The 17892-nt window shown below is 40.0% G+C and overlaps 2 protein-coding genes across 3 annotated transcripts in view; both read right to left on the reverse strand.

Annotated features, from left to right (window-relative positions):
* Nucleotides 1-17892, reverse strand: part of LOC308082533 (AMP deaminase 2-like) — a gene marked incomplete at its 5' end in the record, with an annotated part of 557360 nt that overhangs the window by 392129 nt on the left and 147339 nt on the right. The gene's annotated exons all lie outside the window — the stretch shown is intronic.
* cse1l (CSE1 chromosome segregation 1-like (yeast)) lies at nucleotides 82-17855 on the reverse strand. 2 transcript variants are annotated; one of them, XM_080423807.1, is made up of 25 exons: nucleotides 17760-17855; nucleotides 16614-16710; nucleotides 16319-16461; nucleotides 16094-16195; nucleotides 15306-15451; nucleotides 14525-14615; nucleotides 14240-14347; nucleotides 14055-14147; nucleotides 13393-13560; nucleotides 13175-13304; nucleotides 12595-12660; nucleotides 12304-12506; nucleotides 11943-12027; nucleotides 11475-11536; nucleotides 10779-10915; nucleotides 10319-10422; nucleotides 10130-10227; nucleotides 8613-8763; nucleotides 7376-7584; nucleotides 5539-5636; nucleotides 5337-5422; nucleotides 4683-4764; nucleotides 2196-2342; nucleotides 1351-1582; nucleotides 82-365 (listed from the first exon to the last, which is right to left on the reverse strand). In XM_080423807.1, exons 2-25 carry the CDS (start codon nucleotides 16696-16698, stop codon nucleotides 276-278), a joined length of 2916 nt encoding a protein of 971 aa, XP_080279933.1. In that variant the 5' UTR covers nucleotides 16699-16710; nucleotides 17760-17855; the 3' UTR covers nucleotides 82-275. The 2 variants fall into 2 exon arrangements, with proteins under 2 accessions (XP_080279933.1, XP_080279934.1); XM_080423808.1 differs by having other exon boundaries at nucleotides 17766-17849.

Raw genomic sequence — 17892 nt, forward strand, 5'->3', positions numbered from 1 at the left:
AAGTAATGAATCAATTCAATGTAGTCAACTACTATCCTGTCTTCTTTTACGCCCCAATTGTTTAAAAAAAATCCTTTAAAAAAAAAATCCCCCCTCAGAGGAGCACATGGATCCCAAATCCAAGCAGAATAGCCATACCATCCCTGGTGTATCCGTTAGAATCATCAGAAACCAAACATGTACAGTCTTTAAGTTCATTCAGTCAAAGCCGGTCTCTACTTTGCTTCAGGGGACATTGTTGTGCCCACTCCTGGTGCAGTATATTCTTATTCGTTTTAAACCAACTGCACTGTTGCTGCCTGTAGGTAACCCTGCAGGTACTGGAGGGCCTCTGCATCCAGACTGGTGCTGATCATTGATGGAACCTGCCATGAAACACAAAGAAGAGATGAGAATCAGTACTGTGTCGTGTCCCAGCATGACATGATCCGTGGCCTGGCACAGTGCCATTAATAGGAAATAACATGGAATGAGGACTTGGGTCAAACTGTTATTATATTGTTGAAACCATGTTAAGGAGAATTTCAGACTAGCCGTGTATTATTTTTGATATCCGACGTTCATATTGACAGAAACCTAGCCACAGTGTTTGTATTAGATGCGCCCCTCCGGAAGTCTCGCAAGATGAGATTTCACCCGTGATTTCATCCAAGTCAGCTTGTAAACACTACGGCGGCTCATTTGGGACAAAAACACTGTAGCGAGGTCATTATGAACGTTGGACAACAAAAGAATGAAATAAAATCGCGATAAAAATAGGCGATCTAGCACACGGACCGTCCGCTCTGGTTTTTAGCTGCGGTGGACTCGGGATGGAGTTATGAAAATGTTCTCCTGTACCACTCGTATACATAATCATATAAAAAGGTAAAGAAAAGGCTAGTCCGAAATTATCTTTTAACCCTTTAAGACCGGGAGAAGCATCTGTGTCATTTTTTTATTTGACCTTAAAAGCATTATTTTACACTTTGGCTATTAAAAAAATAGCAGATATACAAGCTCATTGCCGCGCTATGAGCTTGTAGATCTGCTATTTTTGAGAAATTGTGAAAATGTGTGCAAATCTTTGAATATATATATTTTTAAAGCGAACATTTTTAACTCAAATCTTTGCTTCTGGGACCCCCTGGAACAAAATATTCCACGGCCAAATACATATAATTTTGGGGGTCCTTGACATTTATAAGATTGAGCACCACTGACATAGTAACATAGGTTTTTTTCAAAAAAACTGTTAGGATTTAGAAAGACATTTTGTAGAATCGGCCTCAGGTCTTAAATGTGTTTAAACACCAATTGACCACAACATAAAACACGAGTCTAAAAATCGTCCCTCGTGTCCAAACGTACCCGTCCCGGACACGCAGTAGAAAGCTTGTGGAGCGATTGGGCCAGCAGGATCTTAGGGTTGCCAACAGCCTCTCCAATGGGATCGTGTTCCTTCTTCCCAGCGAAGGCCAGCTGAGAGAAAGCGGTCTGGTAACCTGGCGTGTCCTCGATGTCAATGAAGTGCTCATCGTCTGGGATGCTGTCATCCTCTGGCAACTCAAAGAGGCCGATCAGGGCCTGTAGCAGTGGGGTCCTGAAACAGAAACGGGATAAACCAAACGATCAACCTTTGATTTACAAACTTAACAGTGGTGGAAAAAGTACTCACATTTCTTACTTAAGTAAAAGTAATGTAGAAATACTCCGTTACAAGTAAAAGTTAAACATTTGCACAAAAGTATTGGCATCAAAATGTACTTAAAGTACCAAAAGTAAAAGTATTCATTATGCAGAATGTCCCATTTTCAAATTTTGAAAATAGCAGATCTACAAGATCACAATGCGACGCATTGTGAGCTTGTAGATCAGCTATTTTCAAATGGCCAATATGTATACAGGGCTGAAATGGTTAATGTATGTTTTGTAATAATAATCTAAATCTAGAAAGTAACTAGTAACCAAGTTTTCAAATAAATGTAGTGGAGTAAAAGTACAATATTTGGATCTGAGATGTAGTGGAGTAGAAGTAAAAGTATGGAAATACTCAAGTAAAGTACAAATACCTCAAAATCGTACTTCCGTAAGTACAGTACTTAAGTAAATGTACTGAGTTACTTTCCACCACTGCAAACTAATAATGCCATGTGTAGGAGGTTTTTTCATCTGCATGACAGAGGAAATGTACTTTCTTCAGGCTGAATGCTCACCACAGTTTGGTGTATTCTGTATCCATCATGGCTGGGCATTCAGTGAGGACTTTGGTAATGCCAACAGCACAGATCTTCTTCTCTACTGGGCCAGACACCTTCTGGACCTCTGGAATGACTATTTTCTCCAACACCATGCCAAACATTCTGCAACGCAATATCCAGAAGAATTAACACAGTCTTTAAACCTTCCCTCATAGGAACACTTGCTGAGTACTATGCTTTATTTTCTACAATCACATATGACCCGCTATATGAAAATCAGTCACATAATTGAAAATCCTAAGTTTAACTCACTGGCCGCCATTATCGCATTAATGCGATCTAATAAATAGCGCGCCTGGCCGCCAAGATCGCATTAATGCGATCTATGGTCTTTATTGATCTTTATGCTCTGATAACGCTATTCTGTAATGAATCAGTCTAAGTTTCAGGTTCCACTTACTTCACCCACCACTGCATCCGGTTTCATGACTTGTTCCGTTTCCGGTTTTAATTTTTTTTCCCCCAGTCATTTTCGACCATAATAGGGAAACAAACGGTTTTTCACACGCTATAAAAAACGATCGGAGACCTCCCCTCCTATAATCTATGGTCTGGGTGACGAACAGTCATCCCCGTCGTGTATCACATCGTAATTTTCGCCGATCAGAGAATCTGAGACCATTTCACATCCGGTTCATGTGTTTGCCTGTTTGAGTGGGTGTGGGGGGGGCGAGTGTGTCAGCGAGCTGATCAAGCTGGGCATGTGCTGCTCTCTAGTGGTGGAACGATCAAAACGATTCAATTGTCCAGCTAGACTTTCTATATGTATTTAAATAACAAAATAACGAAACAAAAAAACACGAAAATCGCTGGCAAGGGCAGCTATGAACGAGGTTTTAACTCTGGCAGTCAATGAGTTAATAATAGGTTTCATTCCAAAATCTAGATTTTGGCCATGTTAGGGTTGTCAGATATGAATAAAACATCTTGGCTAAAATTACAGGAGAACTATAATTACAGGAGAACCTCATTAATCGGAACCTCACAGGGATGAAGGTTGTTTGGGGGAAGTGAAGTGTTCCAATGACATATAAATACATAGAATTAGTCACTCATTAATCACTCTCATACGAGAAGTATCACTGCCTTTTTCCGCCTTTAACACATTAACTGCCAAGACCGTAGTCCTACGGGCCGTTAAATCCAACTGTTAAGCGCCGAGACCGTAGCCCTACGGGCTGCGGTCTTTTCGCGCATGCGCGGTCCGGGTGCACTTTCGGAATTTTTTTGATCCACTTCCGTTTCCGGTTTGATGACAGGAAATAGAATTATTTGGGATCCGGTTTTGACGAGCACGCCCGCTCGCATTCTACAGACGAAACTGAAACTCAATTCTCTTCCTGTAGTTTTTTCTCCTCGCATTTCACTGTTTAACGTAATCCGCTCTAACTCAAACATGGATGCCCCGTTTGACACGTGGTTTTCACTGGGAGATACAGGGAGATCGCGCGGATGTAAACAGACCGTGTAGCGCTCAATCTTAAGGATTTTAACAAGATCTATGGCGACATGAAAAAAACAAAAAAACAACAAAAACACCTTGGCACTGGTGAGTACATTATGAGATTAGCCCTTGGCAGTGGATGTGTTAAGAGCACTTCCGAAAACAAAAAAAAGGACTTGGTTCTGTTGACCATAAGTTTGGATGACTGCCGTTCAGATTAGGGATGTTCCCAGCAATTCATTTCTTTGACGTGTACATGACATTTTTGAAAACGTTTATTCGAAACATTTAGACTAAAATTAATTAATTAAAATGAATTAACAAACAAAATAGACAAAACTGAGCACATTTTGATCTAAATTATAAGGCCAAATGGCTGGATGCTGTCAAATCTCCTGAAGAGCAATTGCTCCATATTTGACCCCAAAGAGTATATACATTTAAAATGCTTATACTATTGGTATTGGAATCTTACTCACCTGCTCCAAATAAGTCATAATTAATTAAATCAAGCCAAGCAACTGGGCAAAAGTAGGTCAAATAAATTATGCTGTCACTGCAGCACAAGACAGAGCTGGTCAAAAGCACACTACTGACCAGTGGGACAGCTCTCCTTCAAACATAACATGTAGTACTGTAGGCCTATTGGATTTTCAGCCAAACGGTTAACTTGTGATTGAAATGTAGGCCTACTCGGCATTCTCCACGTTCTCAACTCAAATGCTGGATTATTTCTTCAAATCGACTGGATCACAGAGGCAGTGGGCAGTATGAGGTAATCTGGACAATTCACATCCAGGTGTTTACATTGGGTGTGATTTTTCCATCGCAACGCTATCCCATTAAAATCTATAAGTACTCACAAATTTTGCCATTCCCCCGTAAAAACTCTCGTTTCAAAGCCACAAATGAACAGCTTCCAAGGCCTTTACACCACGAGTAAAGGCCTGCTTTTGTGAACCTTCAAATGTTTTACTTTCCACAGAAGATTCACTTACTTTGGCTGGATGCTGTCAAAAATCTCCTGAAGAGCAATTGCTCCATATTTGACCCCAAAGAGATTAATAAACACCAAGAAACCTGCGGAGAAGAGAAATACCTGTGAACACAAACATGGCGAGCAGTAGAGCGTGTGTATTAAGAGAAATTATAACAAAGACTGGATAATCCTAATGCTGTTAGATCAGTGGTTCTCAAACTTTTCAGGCCACAAAATAATCATATTTGAACTGGGGACCCACACCCTGACAAGCACTTGGAATTGTAGGAGTTGAGGAATCACATTTTGTTTAGCCTCAGTACCCAGGTTTATATATATTTTGACATTTAGTTTGACTCAGTTCCAGAGATAAATATTATGAAAATAGCTGATCTACATGCTTTCAATGCTGAGAATTCTTTAAAGCGTTTTTTAATTTGTTTAATTTTTTATACTTATACTGTATGTTGGTTTGTTTACTGTTGAGTGAGAAAACAATGTTGCACATTAGCAGATAGAACTGGGGACCCCCTTCAAAATCATTTGGGGACCACCCAGGGGGTCCGGACCCAAAGTTTGAGAACCACTGCGTTAGATGGCAGTTCAGTCCAGTCATTCTGGACTGGTTATGTGAATGTGAATCCAGGTCTTGATTTATGACATCTGCACTCACTCTTGATATATTTGGTGGTTTTGGAACTTTGTAGCCTCTGGAAGAGCAAAATGAAGATCTGTTTCCTGTACTGAGTGATGGATTCTCTGGGGGGGATGAAGGTAGGGAGAAAGTCAGTCATATAATCTCATCCAACAATTTGACCAACTGTTGGAGTTTTAATCATGTTACAATAAAAGCAATATCTCTGTCGTTGACTTACGGGGGCATGTGCTCTACGATGCTGTTGAGAAGGTAGAAACCTTGATGGTCGTTGGCCTTTGAGGCAATAAGCTTTTGGAAGACCCCCAGCAAACCAGGCTGTGAGAAGAAGGGTAGAAGCAAAATAAGGTTAAGTGTCAAATAGTTCATCCATAGCAGATTACTGAGAGTTTTGTTTGTTTTGTTTTATTAGGATCCCCATTAGCTTTTGCCATGACAAAAGCTAGTCTTCCTGGGGTCCGACACAGACAAACATTTTAACAGAAACATTCCTTACATCAATTTTACAATCACTATAATCTAAATAAAAATAGAAAAAAATTTTAAATAAAAAGTACAATCAAGTAGTACAATTAAAGCTATAACTAAATCACTTATTACACATTAAACTTTGTGTGTCTGGGGATTAGTACAGGCATGTTTTCATCAGGTGTTCTTTTAACTTTTTCTTAAAGGTGAATTTTGTGTTTGTATTAATTATGTACTTAGGCAATGAGTTCCATCCTATTACAGCTCTATAGATAGTAGAAGCTTTGAGAAGATCTGTTCTTGGTTTAAGTGTTACCATATCACCTGAACTGGCTTGTCTAGTCATATGAGTAGATATGGGAGAGTAGTAAGTAAGGGGGTAATCAAACAGACGCATCGCTGCAGAATCCTCAAAAACGCCATGGCAAAACAGCATGATAGATTATGTGTGTAACCTTGTGATCACACACACAATCATGTGTGTCTCAACCATATAACAAGTCAACTCCGTAAGTTCTTCTAAATTCAGACTAAATAAAAGAGGGTTTAAAATGTGTTATCTATATTAACCCTTTAAAGGGCAAGACCACTTTGTTAGAGGTTTGGGTTGTGTATTTACCTTGCCATGGTGTAACTCCAAAGGTGGACAACAAATGAAAAATAATTGCTCCATTGATTAGAAATTGATCATTCAAAATATGCTCCTCATTGACTTACATTGTACGGTGAAACAGCTCTCATAGTCACTCTTTTAGCACATAAACGAACACAAACAAAGCTGATTCGGAGAATATAGAACATCACCAAACCCAGTACCGTTTGTTTTTTTAATAAAAATGTCAACTTCCTGTTGATTTTACTATTTGAAGATCCGGATCCGGATCCGTGGATCCAGTCCGGGTTTTCTTCTAAATAAAAATCAACAGGAAGCTAACATTTTTATTTAAAAAAAAAACAGTACTGGGTTTGGTGATGTTCTATATTGTCTGAATCAGCTTTGTTTCCGTCCATTTACGTGCTAAAAGAGTGACTTTGAGAGCTGTTTCAGCCTACAATGTAAGTCAATGAGGAGCATATTTTGAATTATCAATTTCTAATCAATGGAGCAATTATTTTTGATTTCTTGTCCACCTTTGGAGTTAAATAATGGTAAGGTAACTACACAACCCAAACCTCTAACAAAGTGGTCTTACCCTTTAAGACCTGGAACGCATCTGTATCACTTTAGATTTCTTTGGCTATTCAAAAATAGCAGATCTACAAGCGCGCCGCGCTATGAGCTTGTAGATCTGCAATTTAAAAAAAACAAAATCCAAAAAACTGTTAGGATTTAGAAAAAAAAAATTGAATCGGCCTCAGGTCTTAATGGGTTAAAAAAAAAGTGGGAGGTTGGCCCATTACAGGGTTTAATAGCCAAGACTTTTTTCAGCATAATTGAAAAGTATTGTGTGTGTGAGAGAGACAGCCAGACAGATAGACAGAGAGAGACACACAATTCATCCTCATCTTGAAAAAAGAATGTGGACCACCCGACAGGGTTATTTTATGTCCACAACATGTAGGCTGCGGACAACAACGCCATCACATACGATTTTATCTGCCGCAGAGCCGGCGATGGTGGCGCCACCCTTCTGCAGGTAGGCTTGGAGCAGGCGGACCAGAGGGGGGATGTTCCCCGAGCGCTCCCACAGCACAGGCTGCAGCAGGTGAGGGAACAGAGCCATGTAGGAGTCGGGGATGGAGTGGTCGTGGATCTCCAGGAGCAGGGACATCACCTGGAACACGTATGGAACAAATTCTGCAACAGATGAAGAAGACCAAAAAGAACATTGAGTGGAGGATTCAATAAAAAAAAATAAAAAAAATAGTTCACACCAAAGATTAACACATTGGGTGCCAGAGGTTTATTAAAATATTATACGTTGAGTGCCTGCATTTCTTCCATCCACTTGCGTTATACGTTTCGTGCTGCAGAAGCCCCGACGCGGAAGTGCATGTAAACAAAGCGTGCGTGCGAGACGGCGGAGGGTCCCGACTAACGCCTGGAACAATAATATTTCCAACGCGATCCTCCATTGCAGCGTGATCGCCGATCGGAAACGGCTCGTTTCCACCACATTAAAAAGAAATGGAGATATTAAGCTTTTAGTCAAGGAGATAACATTGAAAACGCCGACCGGAAGGATTTTTGACATGGAGCCTCATCCAGCCTCTTCTTCTCAGAAACTCCTTGGGTGATGTCAAAGTTTCGTTTTAGCGCCCCACGTGGGCCACTCGTATAAAAATAGAATTGGGTCAAAAACGGTCCGGACCGTTTTCGGCACTTCTCGTTTGGATCCTCAAAAACGGCCCGGACCGTTTTTGGCATTCAATGTGTTAAGACTGTCACAATTATGAAATTTACTTGACGGTTAATTGTCATACAAATAATTGCGATTAACAATTAAATTGTGTGGCTTTTAGGTAAACAGAAGCTGCACGGGGCACAAAAACTTAAATACACAAATTGATGACCTACAATGGTCGATACATTAATAAAAATAAATAATGTATTATGGCCAAAATACACCATATTTAATATTGCTCACTCAAAATGTGTTATAAAATAGTGGAAATAGCTGATCTTCAAGCTCACAACGCGTAGATCGGCCATCTCCACCATTTTTGAAAATGTTTCAAAAATGTATAAACCTTTCTCAACGTGGAAACGATTATGAAAAACAATTACGATTATCTCAAATAATTTGCGACTAGGCGATCATGTAGTAAATTGTGACCTGATCATAAATGGGGGGGGGGGGAAAGAATCGCAGAGAATTGACGCACCCTGGACATCGTTCTGAAGGATCTCAGTGAAGACGGGGAAGAGGGCCTCCTCGAAGCTGTTGACGGTGGCGGGGCTGGCCTTGCAGGTGATGCGGATGGAGAGGCACAGGGCCTCAAACAGGTAGTGGTTAAAGTGTGGCTTGCTGGGATTCTGAGAGGAGGGTTTGAGACGTGAGAATAGTTAGATATAGCTATAGACCGTGGTTGCAAATTAATCTCAATTAATCCATTAACCCTTTAAGACCTGGAACGCATCTGTGTCGTTTTTAGATTTGAGCTAAAAAAAATAAAATAATTACACCTTGGCTATTCAAAAATAGCAGATCTACAAGCTCGCAGCGCGGCACCGAGTGCCGCGCTACGAGCTTGTATATCTGCTATTTTAAAAAAATAAAAAAAAATGTGTGCAAATCTTTTAATATATTTTTAAAGCGAATATTTGTAACTCAAATATTTGCTTCTGGGGGTCCCTGGAACAAAATATTTTTAGATGGGGGTCGGCGGCCAAATACATTCCATTTTGGGGTCCTTGACATGAAAAAGTTTGAGCACCACTGATATAGAAACATACGTTTTTCAGAATACTGTTGGGATTTAGAAGACATTCGTAGAATCGGAACCTCAGGCCTTAATGGGTTAAGACCGGGAACGCATCTGTGTCATTTTAGATTTATTTTGCTATTAAAAAAATTGCATATATAGATCTGCTATTTACATTTTTTATCTAGAAAATGTGTGCAAATCTTTGAATACATATTTTTCTAAAGCCAACATTTGTTAACTCAAATCTTTGCTTCTGGGGGGTCCCTGGAACAAAACATTTTGAGATGGGGGTCCGCGGCCAAATACATATCTAAAAATGTTTTCTAAATCCTAACAGTATGTTGCTATAGCAGTGGTGCTCCAACTTTTCCATGTCAAGGACACCCAAAATGATGTATTTGGCCGCGGACCCCCCGCCCCTCATCTCAAAATACGTTGTTCCAGGGACCCCCAGAAGCACAGATCGGAGTAAAAAATGATCGCTTTAAAAACATACACATATTCAAAGATTTGCACAAATTTAACACTAACACACAAAAAAATTGCAGATCTACAAGCTCATAGCGCGGCACTCGGTGCCACGCTATGAGCTTGTAGATCTGCCATTTTTAAATAGCCAAAGAAATCTTAAAATGACACAGATGCGTTCCCGGTCTTAATGGATTTGTATCAAGGTGTGCATGAATATCCTCTACTCTACAGGGTTCCCACACATTATGAACTATGAATTTTCTAAACTTTTCCAAAAGTATTTTACCCCATATTTCATGTAATGTTAAACAAAAACAATGTACAGTATATCCAAACATTTTCCAAAACATTTGATTAATTTCAAACCTTTTCCATGACTTGAAAACTTCTAATTTCAAAAAATATTTCTAGGAATTTCATGACCGTGGGAACCCTGGCTCTAGGGCGATGAGGACGGTTTTATCTTCTATACATAAACATCTTCATAATCACGGTTAGCTTGCCTTGCTGACGATGAGGAGCTTGTGAGTGAGCTGGCCAATCAGAGTGGGAATGTAGGGAACAATGGCCTCCTGCAGCAGGGAGAAGCTGCGCATGATAGCTTTAAAAAATATTCAAGATTTGTGAGTCATTGACCAACGTAGTGAATACAGAGCCAAGCATTTCACCCTTCAGTCAGTTCAAACATCTACCTTTCATGATATATTCATTCTCTGAGGATCCAGGATGAGCTAGGGACTTGAATAAGTGGTTGAGCAGCTGCTCAGTGAAGGGTGCCATCTCTGTTGGAGTGATACTGTTAAAAACACAGAAGAAAGGAGTTATCCACCAAAATGCGGTTCAATCTTAACACATCGACTGCCATTGACGTAGATCTACGACCATTAAAAAAAATCATGTTTTTTATGGAAAAAGGAGACTCGTCTCCCCACGGACACATCGTTTGTTTACATCCGAAAAAATAACGGTCTTTTGAAGACTCAAAATAAGGTAAAACCGCTGGCAGTGGCGGATGAATTAATTAATCAATACCTGCCAGTGAATGTGTTAACTTAAGTCTAAAAATCACACATTAGCCAAGATGAGTGCCATTCTGACATTATCATATCAATCAAATAATGTAATAATGACCATTCCTATTCTAATACTCACAGTGTAGAGTTGTTGGGCCCTCTCATAGTGAACAGCCTCTCTAAGGCATGTGCAGCGTAAGTGTGCTCCACTGTGCTCTCTGCTTGCAAGTGAGCCACTAGTAGAGGTATGGCCTGGAGCAGCTGATCTTTAGGCAGCTGAAAGAGAACAGAGAGGATAATCAACAAGTGCATTCAAATCCTTTTAAAAATGAACCGCTTATAAAACAGTGTCACTTCCCAAAAATAACTGATCAATTTATTGATATAAATTATTTAACTGTTGACACAAATGTTTACAGATACATCGGTTAAACTGTATAAAGATAAATAATAACTGTATAAAGATAAATAATAAACCTTTTTTCCCATAGGGACAGGACTATTCCCCTTAAACTGATAACTGGACTAAGTGACACTACGAAGCTGCAAACTACTTTAAGGTGATCTACTTCAGGAAGTTGGCCATGGGATTGTCACTTCAAAATGATCCGAGTATTATTTTAGCTTTGCATCAAACAGAAATTGCAGAAAACCTCTCCAGTGCGTATAGGAGATAGGAAAATGGCCAGAGTCTCCACTATTTACTCTGCGAATAGTACATCTACTCGCATTTGGCTACACTGGGTTTCATGACTGAAATATTCAATATTATCATCCCTACTACAAGCTAACACACCATCTAAATTGAGCAATGGGAGGAAGTAGGAGATCTTACCTGACTTCTGAAGATCATGACGTACTTGATGGCATCCGCCTTCAGCACAGGGAACTCATTAACTAGGATGAGAAATTAGAGAAGGAATTAAACTTACAGTACATGACAATGTCTACATTTTACTATGGCTGACATGCAGCACCCAAATAGCCAATATGGCATTTTATATGCATTATACTGCTAGTACAGTGTACACACAGATAATTGATGGTTAGGACTATCTGTGCTCTTTGAAGCTTACAGGCCAGACTTTAATCACTTTGAACCCCAGTGTGCGGGGGGGCATTAGCAGATCTACAAGCTCACAACGCATCCCGACGTGTTGTGAGCTTGTAGATCTGCAATCTTTTGGCAAAACTAGAGGGTCTAGGACTAAGTGGTTTAAAATAATAATGTCATGGTATCACAGCCCTAACAACAGCTCAATTTTGACTCAGTTACATATTAGGCCAATAGATGAAGTCTTACCATTAGGAGACTTGAGGTCTGTGAGAATGTGGTTGACAAAGAATTCTGTGAGATTCACCAACTCATTGGCTTGTGTTATTCCATGCTGAAAAACAAACAACAGTCAACACTACTCAAAAACATTGTTCATTCGGTATCTTGGAATGAAGGTGTTATAATGGAGCCAGTTACATCCCATGATTATCTGATATCATATGTATACCAACAGCATTTCATTTCCTATTTTGATTACGGTAAATACAAATCCAGGCTATAATTCCGAATTATACAAAGTATCATTGCAAGCTATAATTCCGAATTATACAAAGTATCATTGCAATAGTCAACATTGCAACTTATTTTAAAAAGGTAGAAGCAATACCTTTTGAGTCTGCGCTTTAGATGCAAGAGATGTGACAAGATAAATGGCAGCGTCTTTGTGCTTCCAGTTTACTCCTGGATTCTTGGCGTACTCCCCCAGCATGGAGTTCACATAGCCGGAGAAGATCGCTGTGACGGGCCCTTCGAAGAATTTACACAGGCCTCGTACCAGGTCACATGCAGCCCTGCGACGCGTATCAATATCTGTGGGAGGATGGTGATTAGGTTAGGTTAGTGTGGGCATGCTGCAAGGCACAACTGCACTCTTCACTCAAATTGCACCCGTCTTCACCTGATCCTTCAAGGTCTCTTCGGATGTATTCCTCTGCGTTATCTTCAAAAGCCTCCTCATCGGCACCTAAAAACAGAAATAACAGTGATCCTGGTTAGTGCTGATACGATTATGACACATTTTACTTGATTAATTGTCATACACATAATTGCGATTAACAAATTGTGTGGCTTTTAGGCCCTGTAAATAAAACTGGCAGATATGACGAATAACTTCAATACACAAAGCAATTTCTGACAATGACCGATACCAATAATCAAAATCAATAACGTACGAAAAATCAATAATGCCTCATATTTAATATTTTATACTCAAAATCCGATACAAAATAGTGGAAATAGACGATCTACAAGCTCACAACGCGTCGCACCGAACATGTGACAGGCCTAAATCTGGTCAGCAGTAAAGCAATGCATGCACTTGTTTGGGTCATTGAACACGGTTGGAAGTACATTTCATTCCAAGTGCAGTTTGTTGAATCCATGTAACAATCAATATAAATAAAGGTGAATTATGAATCAACACTAATCAATATGAATTATGAATCAACACTAACAAATACTACAAATCATCATCTTACTTCTGAACTCCATGTTGGGCACGATCACTTTTTCACAAATGCTAGTGAGTATGTTCTGGTCCTCAAACAGATGCTTGTAGTGCGGCCTTTCACACACAGATGCCAAGAACTGGATGGCATTGCTTACAAGCTGGAAGAAGAAAGTGGAGGCATTTTATTAAAGAAAAAGTCAACAACAACAAAAAACCCACAGAAATACATACAGCCAATAGTCTCACCAGGTCATATTTGACCTCCTGGCCAGTAGACACCAGAAGGCCCCAGATAGCAGTGACAAAGCGAGGCAAGTACGGTTGGAATTCTTCATCGTATTTCTGAGCGTACAGAGCGGCGTTGTCACAGATCTGAGATTTCAATAGTTCCAGGAGGCCCGCTTCCTCCTCATCCTATCGAATGGAAACAAAACAAACTGTCAATGTCATCATTTCACAGAAATACTGGGGAGGGGCATACTTGTGTGAAATAACCCATTTAACCTGGGAAATAATCTGTGTAATTTTTAGATTTCTTTGGCTATTCAAAAATAGCAGATCTATTTTTTTTTAACGTATGTTTCCATATCAGTGGTTTTCACTTTTTCATGTCAAGGACTACCAAAATTATATGTATTTGGCCGCGGACCCCCATCTCAAAATATTTTGTAATAGGGACCCCCAGAAGCAAAGATTTGAGTCAAAAGTTCCCTTTAAAAAAAAATATATATATATATATACACACTCAAATATTTGCACAAATTTTCACGATTTAACAAAATCTACAAGCTCTACTCTGTGCCGCGCTATGAGCTTGTATATCTACTATCTTTGAATAGCCAAAGAAGTCTAAAATGAGAGATTCTTTCCCGCATTGAATGGGATAAAAAAACGAAAAATCGACTTACATCCGTTTGTAAAAGCTTGTTATCCAATGTCAGCAGGTTATGAAAATTAGACATCCAAGTCTCCATGTTGTCTTCAAAGAACTCTGGGAGGTCCTGCATTAGGATGGAGAGATGAGAATTGAACAAAACAAAACAGAAAAAAGTTCCCCTTTTTTGTAAATTAGTAAAAGCTAATTTAAACGCACCTGAAAGTTGAGACTATAGAAGACCTTCGAGATCAGCGTGAGTGAGGAGAAAAGGACCTTCAAGGCATTTATGTCTGTAGCGTGTGTCTGACACAACTCAATGGTGGCCTGGTATGACGAAGAGGGAAAGAAATGACTTGAAACAAGGGAATATAATCATGCCAATGTCAATTACTGTACACATGACATTACCTGTTGAAGGTTGTGATATATTTATGTAAAGCAGCAGATAAGTGCTCTCTATATATACAAATGATCTTAACATGAAAGCCAATTTGGACAAACCTTGAACAGTTCAGTGAGAGGTTGAGCAAATGTGTCCAGAACCAGCTTGATCTCCAACCAAAGCTCATTTGACTTGAACTCATGCCGATATCTGAAATAAAATCAACTGCTTATTTCCAGGATACGGTAAGACAAAATATGCCAAAAATATAGCAGCGAAGCGGCGATTCAAGCCTTGTAAGTTGAAAACTGTGAGGGGTCTAGGCCTTTGACAACTGGAGGCGGCATATTTTTTCTGACCACTCATTTCAATTAAACTTTCTCACCAGGCGCAGTCTCCCCCGGAAGTATCTCTATTTTTCCGAGGTTTGATGGCAATAGAGCAAGCGCACTAGTGTTTGAGGCCATTGAGCATGCACATTAGTGTCCTTTACACATCACCATTCTTGTACAAATTGAACTGGCAAGCTGGCAGTAGCAGAATTGGCCACTTGTCAAGTTTTGCCTCAAACAAGTCCTCCCGGTCCTGGGAGCTTGTTCAAAAGTTATAGGCCATGTACTTTATGGTCCGATGTAGTATGTGGAGTCTATATTTGTATCCGTGTCCATAGTTTTTGCTGTATTTGCTGTCTGAGCTGAGCTGTTTGTCTGTTTTGTTTTGTCTTTGTGAACATTTTAAAAATCAATACAAATATTGGGAAAAAAAAGTTATAGGCCATAATAATTTTTGCTTAAGTAATGCATATATAACTTCCAATAATTGGTGAAAATGTCTATCTCTACCATCTCATTTGAAGTTGAAAATCTCAATGTCAATAATGCAGACAGATCTGCATGCTACCTCTTGAAGAGAGAGTGGGCCGTGCGGAGCACTCCGTTGATGATATGGAAGTCACCACTTTGGAAGCGGTTCACCATTTCCGTTAGAAGATCGGGCCATTTCTGAGGGAAATCTTCTCTTCCAATTATGCTGATGGCATCACTCAACTGTAGGAAATATAGAGCAAATGTACAGGCAAAGACATGGTTACGCTCTTCAGACAAGAACGCTCGCCCCAATACACGTACCCGCCGGGGCAAATCCGCGACCTCGAACGGTCGCCACCAGGTATTCCTAAACGTAACCTCAGTAAAACTATGCCTGAACCTAACCTTATTCCTAAACGTAACCTCAGTAAAACTAACCTTATTCCCAAACTTAACCTCAGTAAACCTATACCTGAACCTAACCTTATTCCTAAACGTAACCTCAGTAAAACTATGACTAAACCTAACCTTATTCCTAAACGTAACCTCAGTAAAACTATGCCTGAACCTAACCTTATTCCTAAACGTAACCTCAGTAAAACTAACCTTATTCCCAAACTTAACCTCAGTAAACCTATACCTGAACCTAACCTTATTCCTAAACGTAACCTCAGTAAAACTATGACTAAACCTAACCTTATTCCTAAACGTAACCTCAGTAAAACTATGCATAACCCTAACCTCATTCCTAATCTTAACCTCAGTAAAAACAAATACAAGAAGCGGTGCGGTCCCTTCAGACCATGCTTGAATCTGCACATGCCTGCCCTGCTGCAGACAATAACCGTGTTGATGACAGAACAGAACACAGGAAAGGCGTACCTGCTTTTGAATCTGTTCCGGGCTGCTCAACATCAGATTTACAATGTTGGCTTTAATTGTCGTCCGGTCCGGATCAGAGATTTTATTTGGTTCATCTTCAACCTTTGGGACAAAGATGATAATCTTAGGAATACATACATACCTCCTCATCTCAAACCACAGGTCAACAGGGCTGCCAATACAATGACATCTGATGATCTAGACTAGGTTGTGGACATCACTCACTATACGCCAGTTCCTCTTGATGTAGTTTTTGAATGTAACAGCAGCACAGACCCGGATCACATTGTCCTGCGATTTCTCCAATAAAGTGAGAAGTAGAATGGGATAGTTCTGGTTTCCCTCAACAGACTCGAGGAACTTTTCAGCTAGAATAAAACAAAACAAAGCAGGGGTTTGGATCATAAATGTAAAATGATCCATTGAAAACGATAATCAATTTATTATGATATTCTTTGTGAACAATCGTTGTGGCCTGTGCCCTGCGGCCACAGTAATGCCATTTGTTTAAATTCCTCACCTGGACGCCGTACTGTTGGATCTGGGTCCAATGTTTTCCTCATAAACTCAGTGAGGGATAGAAGGTTAGCATCATTCAACTCCATGCTGGTTGCTGGCTGCACAAAGAGGGATAAATGCTAGTGAATACAACAGGAAAACAAATTCATCTGTGAGTCTTGGCACCACTTTTACTTCACCAGCAAGAAGTGGACCCCAATGGAAACAAGCCATAGGCTTTCCTGGGTTTAAAATCCCCGTAGCAGACCTTGTATTGAACTGTACATTCCTGTGCTTTTTTTTTTGCAAACTGCTAATAAAGTATTCAAATCAATCAAAGCATGTTGGGGGCTTTGCTTCAAACTTTAATGAATGACTGGGATTCGTCTAATTGCTGGTCCAAGTAAACGTTGTCTAGCTTATGTGTACACACACCCGTGTCGATCCAACGTTGTAAACAATTTAAACAAACTACAGCAACATCAATAGGGGCAATAGCTTATTTTACGCAAATCAAACTGTGGAAAAAAAAACGATTTTAAACTACTCTTTAATGTTTAATAACAAGTCCGGGGTGGTCTGAAGCTGTCATTAGTCATTGCTGTAGCTGTTATTGACAGTAGCTAGCCTAGCTGGAAGCTAGCATGTATAGCTATCGTTAGCAAAAGCCAGGCAACTTGCTCCTAACGTTACCGACACTACAGTATCATCGGGGCATGGATGTCACCAAAGAGCTCGGTTAGTTAGCTGCTTATGGATGGAGAGAACTCCTCCATTCCATTATAGAACTCACAGCAACAGGACCACATGGGATTCTTCTTGCCAACAGAACTTTATGTAGACATCTAATTCGTGTCCAAGTTATTTGACGTTGTCTTGTTCGCTGCTTTAGCTTGGAATATCACTTATATTGTTATTAAACTAGCATGGTCGCCCGAAATGGACGCTCCAACACTCAGCTAGCACTAATAGCCACCTCACTCACTCTCTCACCATCTCCCACTCAACTTTGCTAGTGCTAGCATTAGCTTGCTAGTTTTGTCAACCACAATTCCACAGCAGTATTACATACACACAATAAACATCAACACAGCAATACGACTTCGCGCAACAACACCCCTTAACGGGATATATATTTGTATCAGAGCGGTATAATAGGGTATCGTACCGTTACCAGTCGGTGTGGTGATGATGAATGGTAATGGTAGATGGGTGTTAGTCGCTCGTGCTGCTCGTCTCGCGCTATCTAATCATTTCCTTTCAAACGTCTCAGCAAAAAGGAACTGCGCGGTCAGACTATC

The sequence above is a fragment of the Gymnoscopelus braueri genome (genome assembly GCF_963280865.1).
Source record: "Gymnoscopelus braueri genome assembly, chromosome: 3".
Classification (NCBI taxonomy): Eukaryota; Metazoa; Chordata; class Actinopteri; order Myctophiformes; family Myctophidae; genus Gymnoscopelus; species Gymnoscopelus braueri.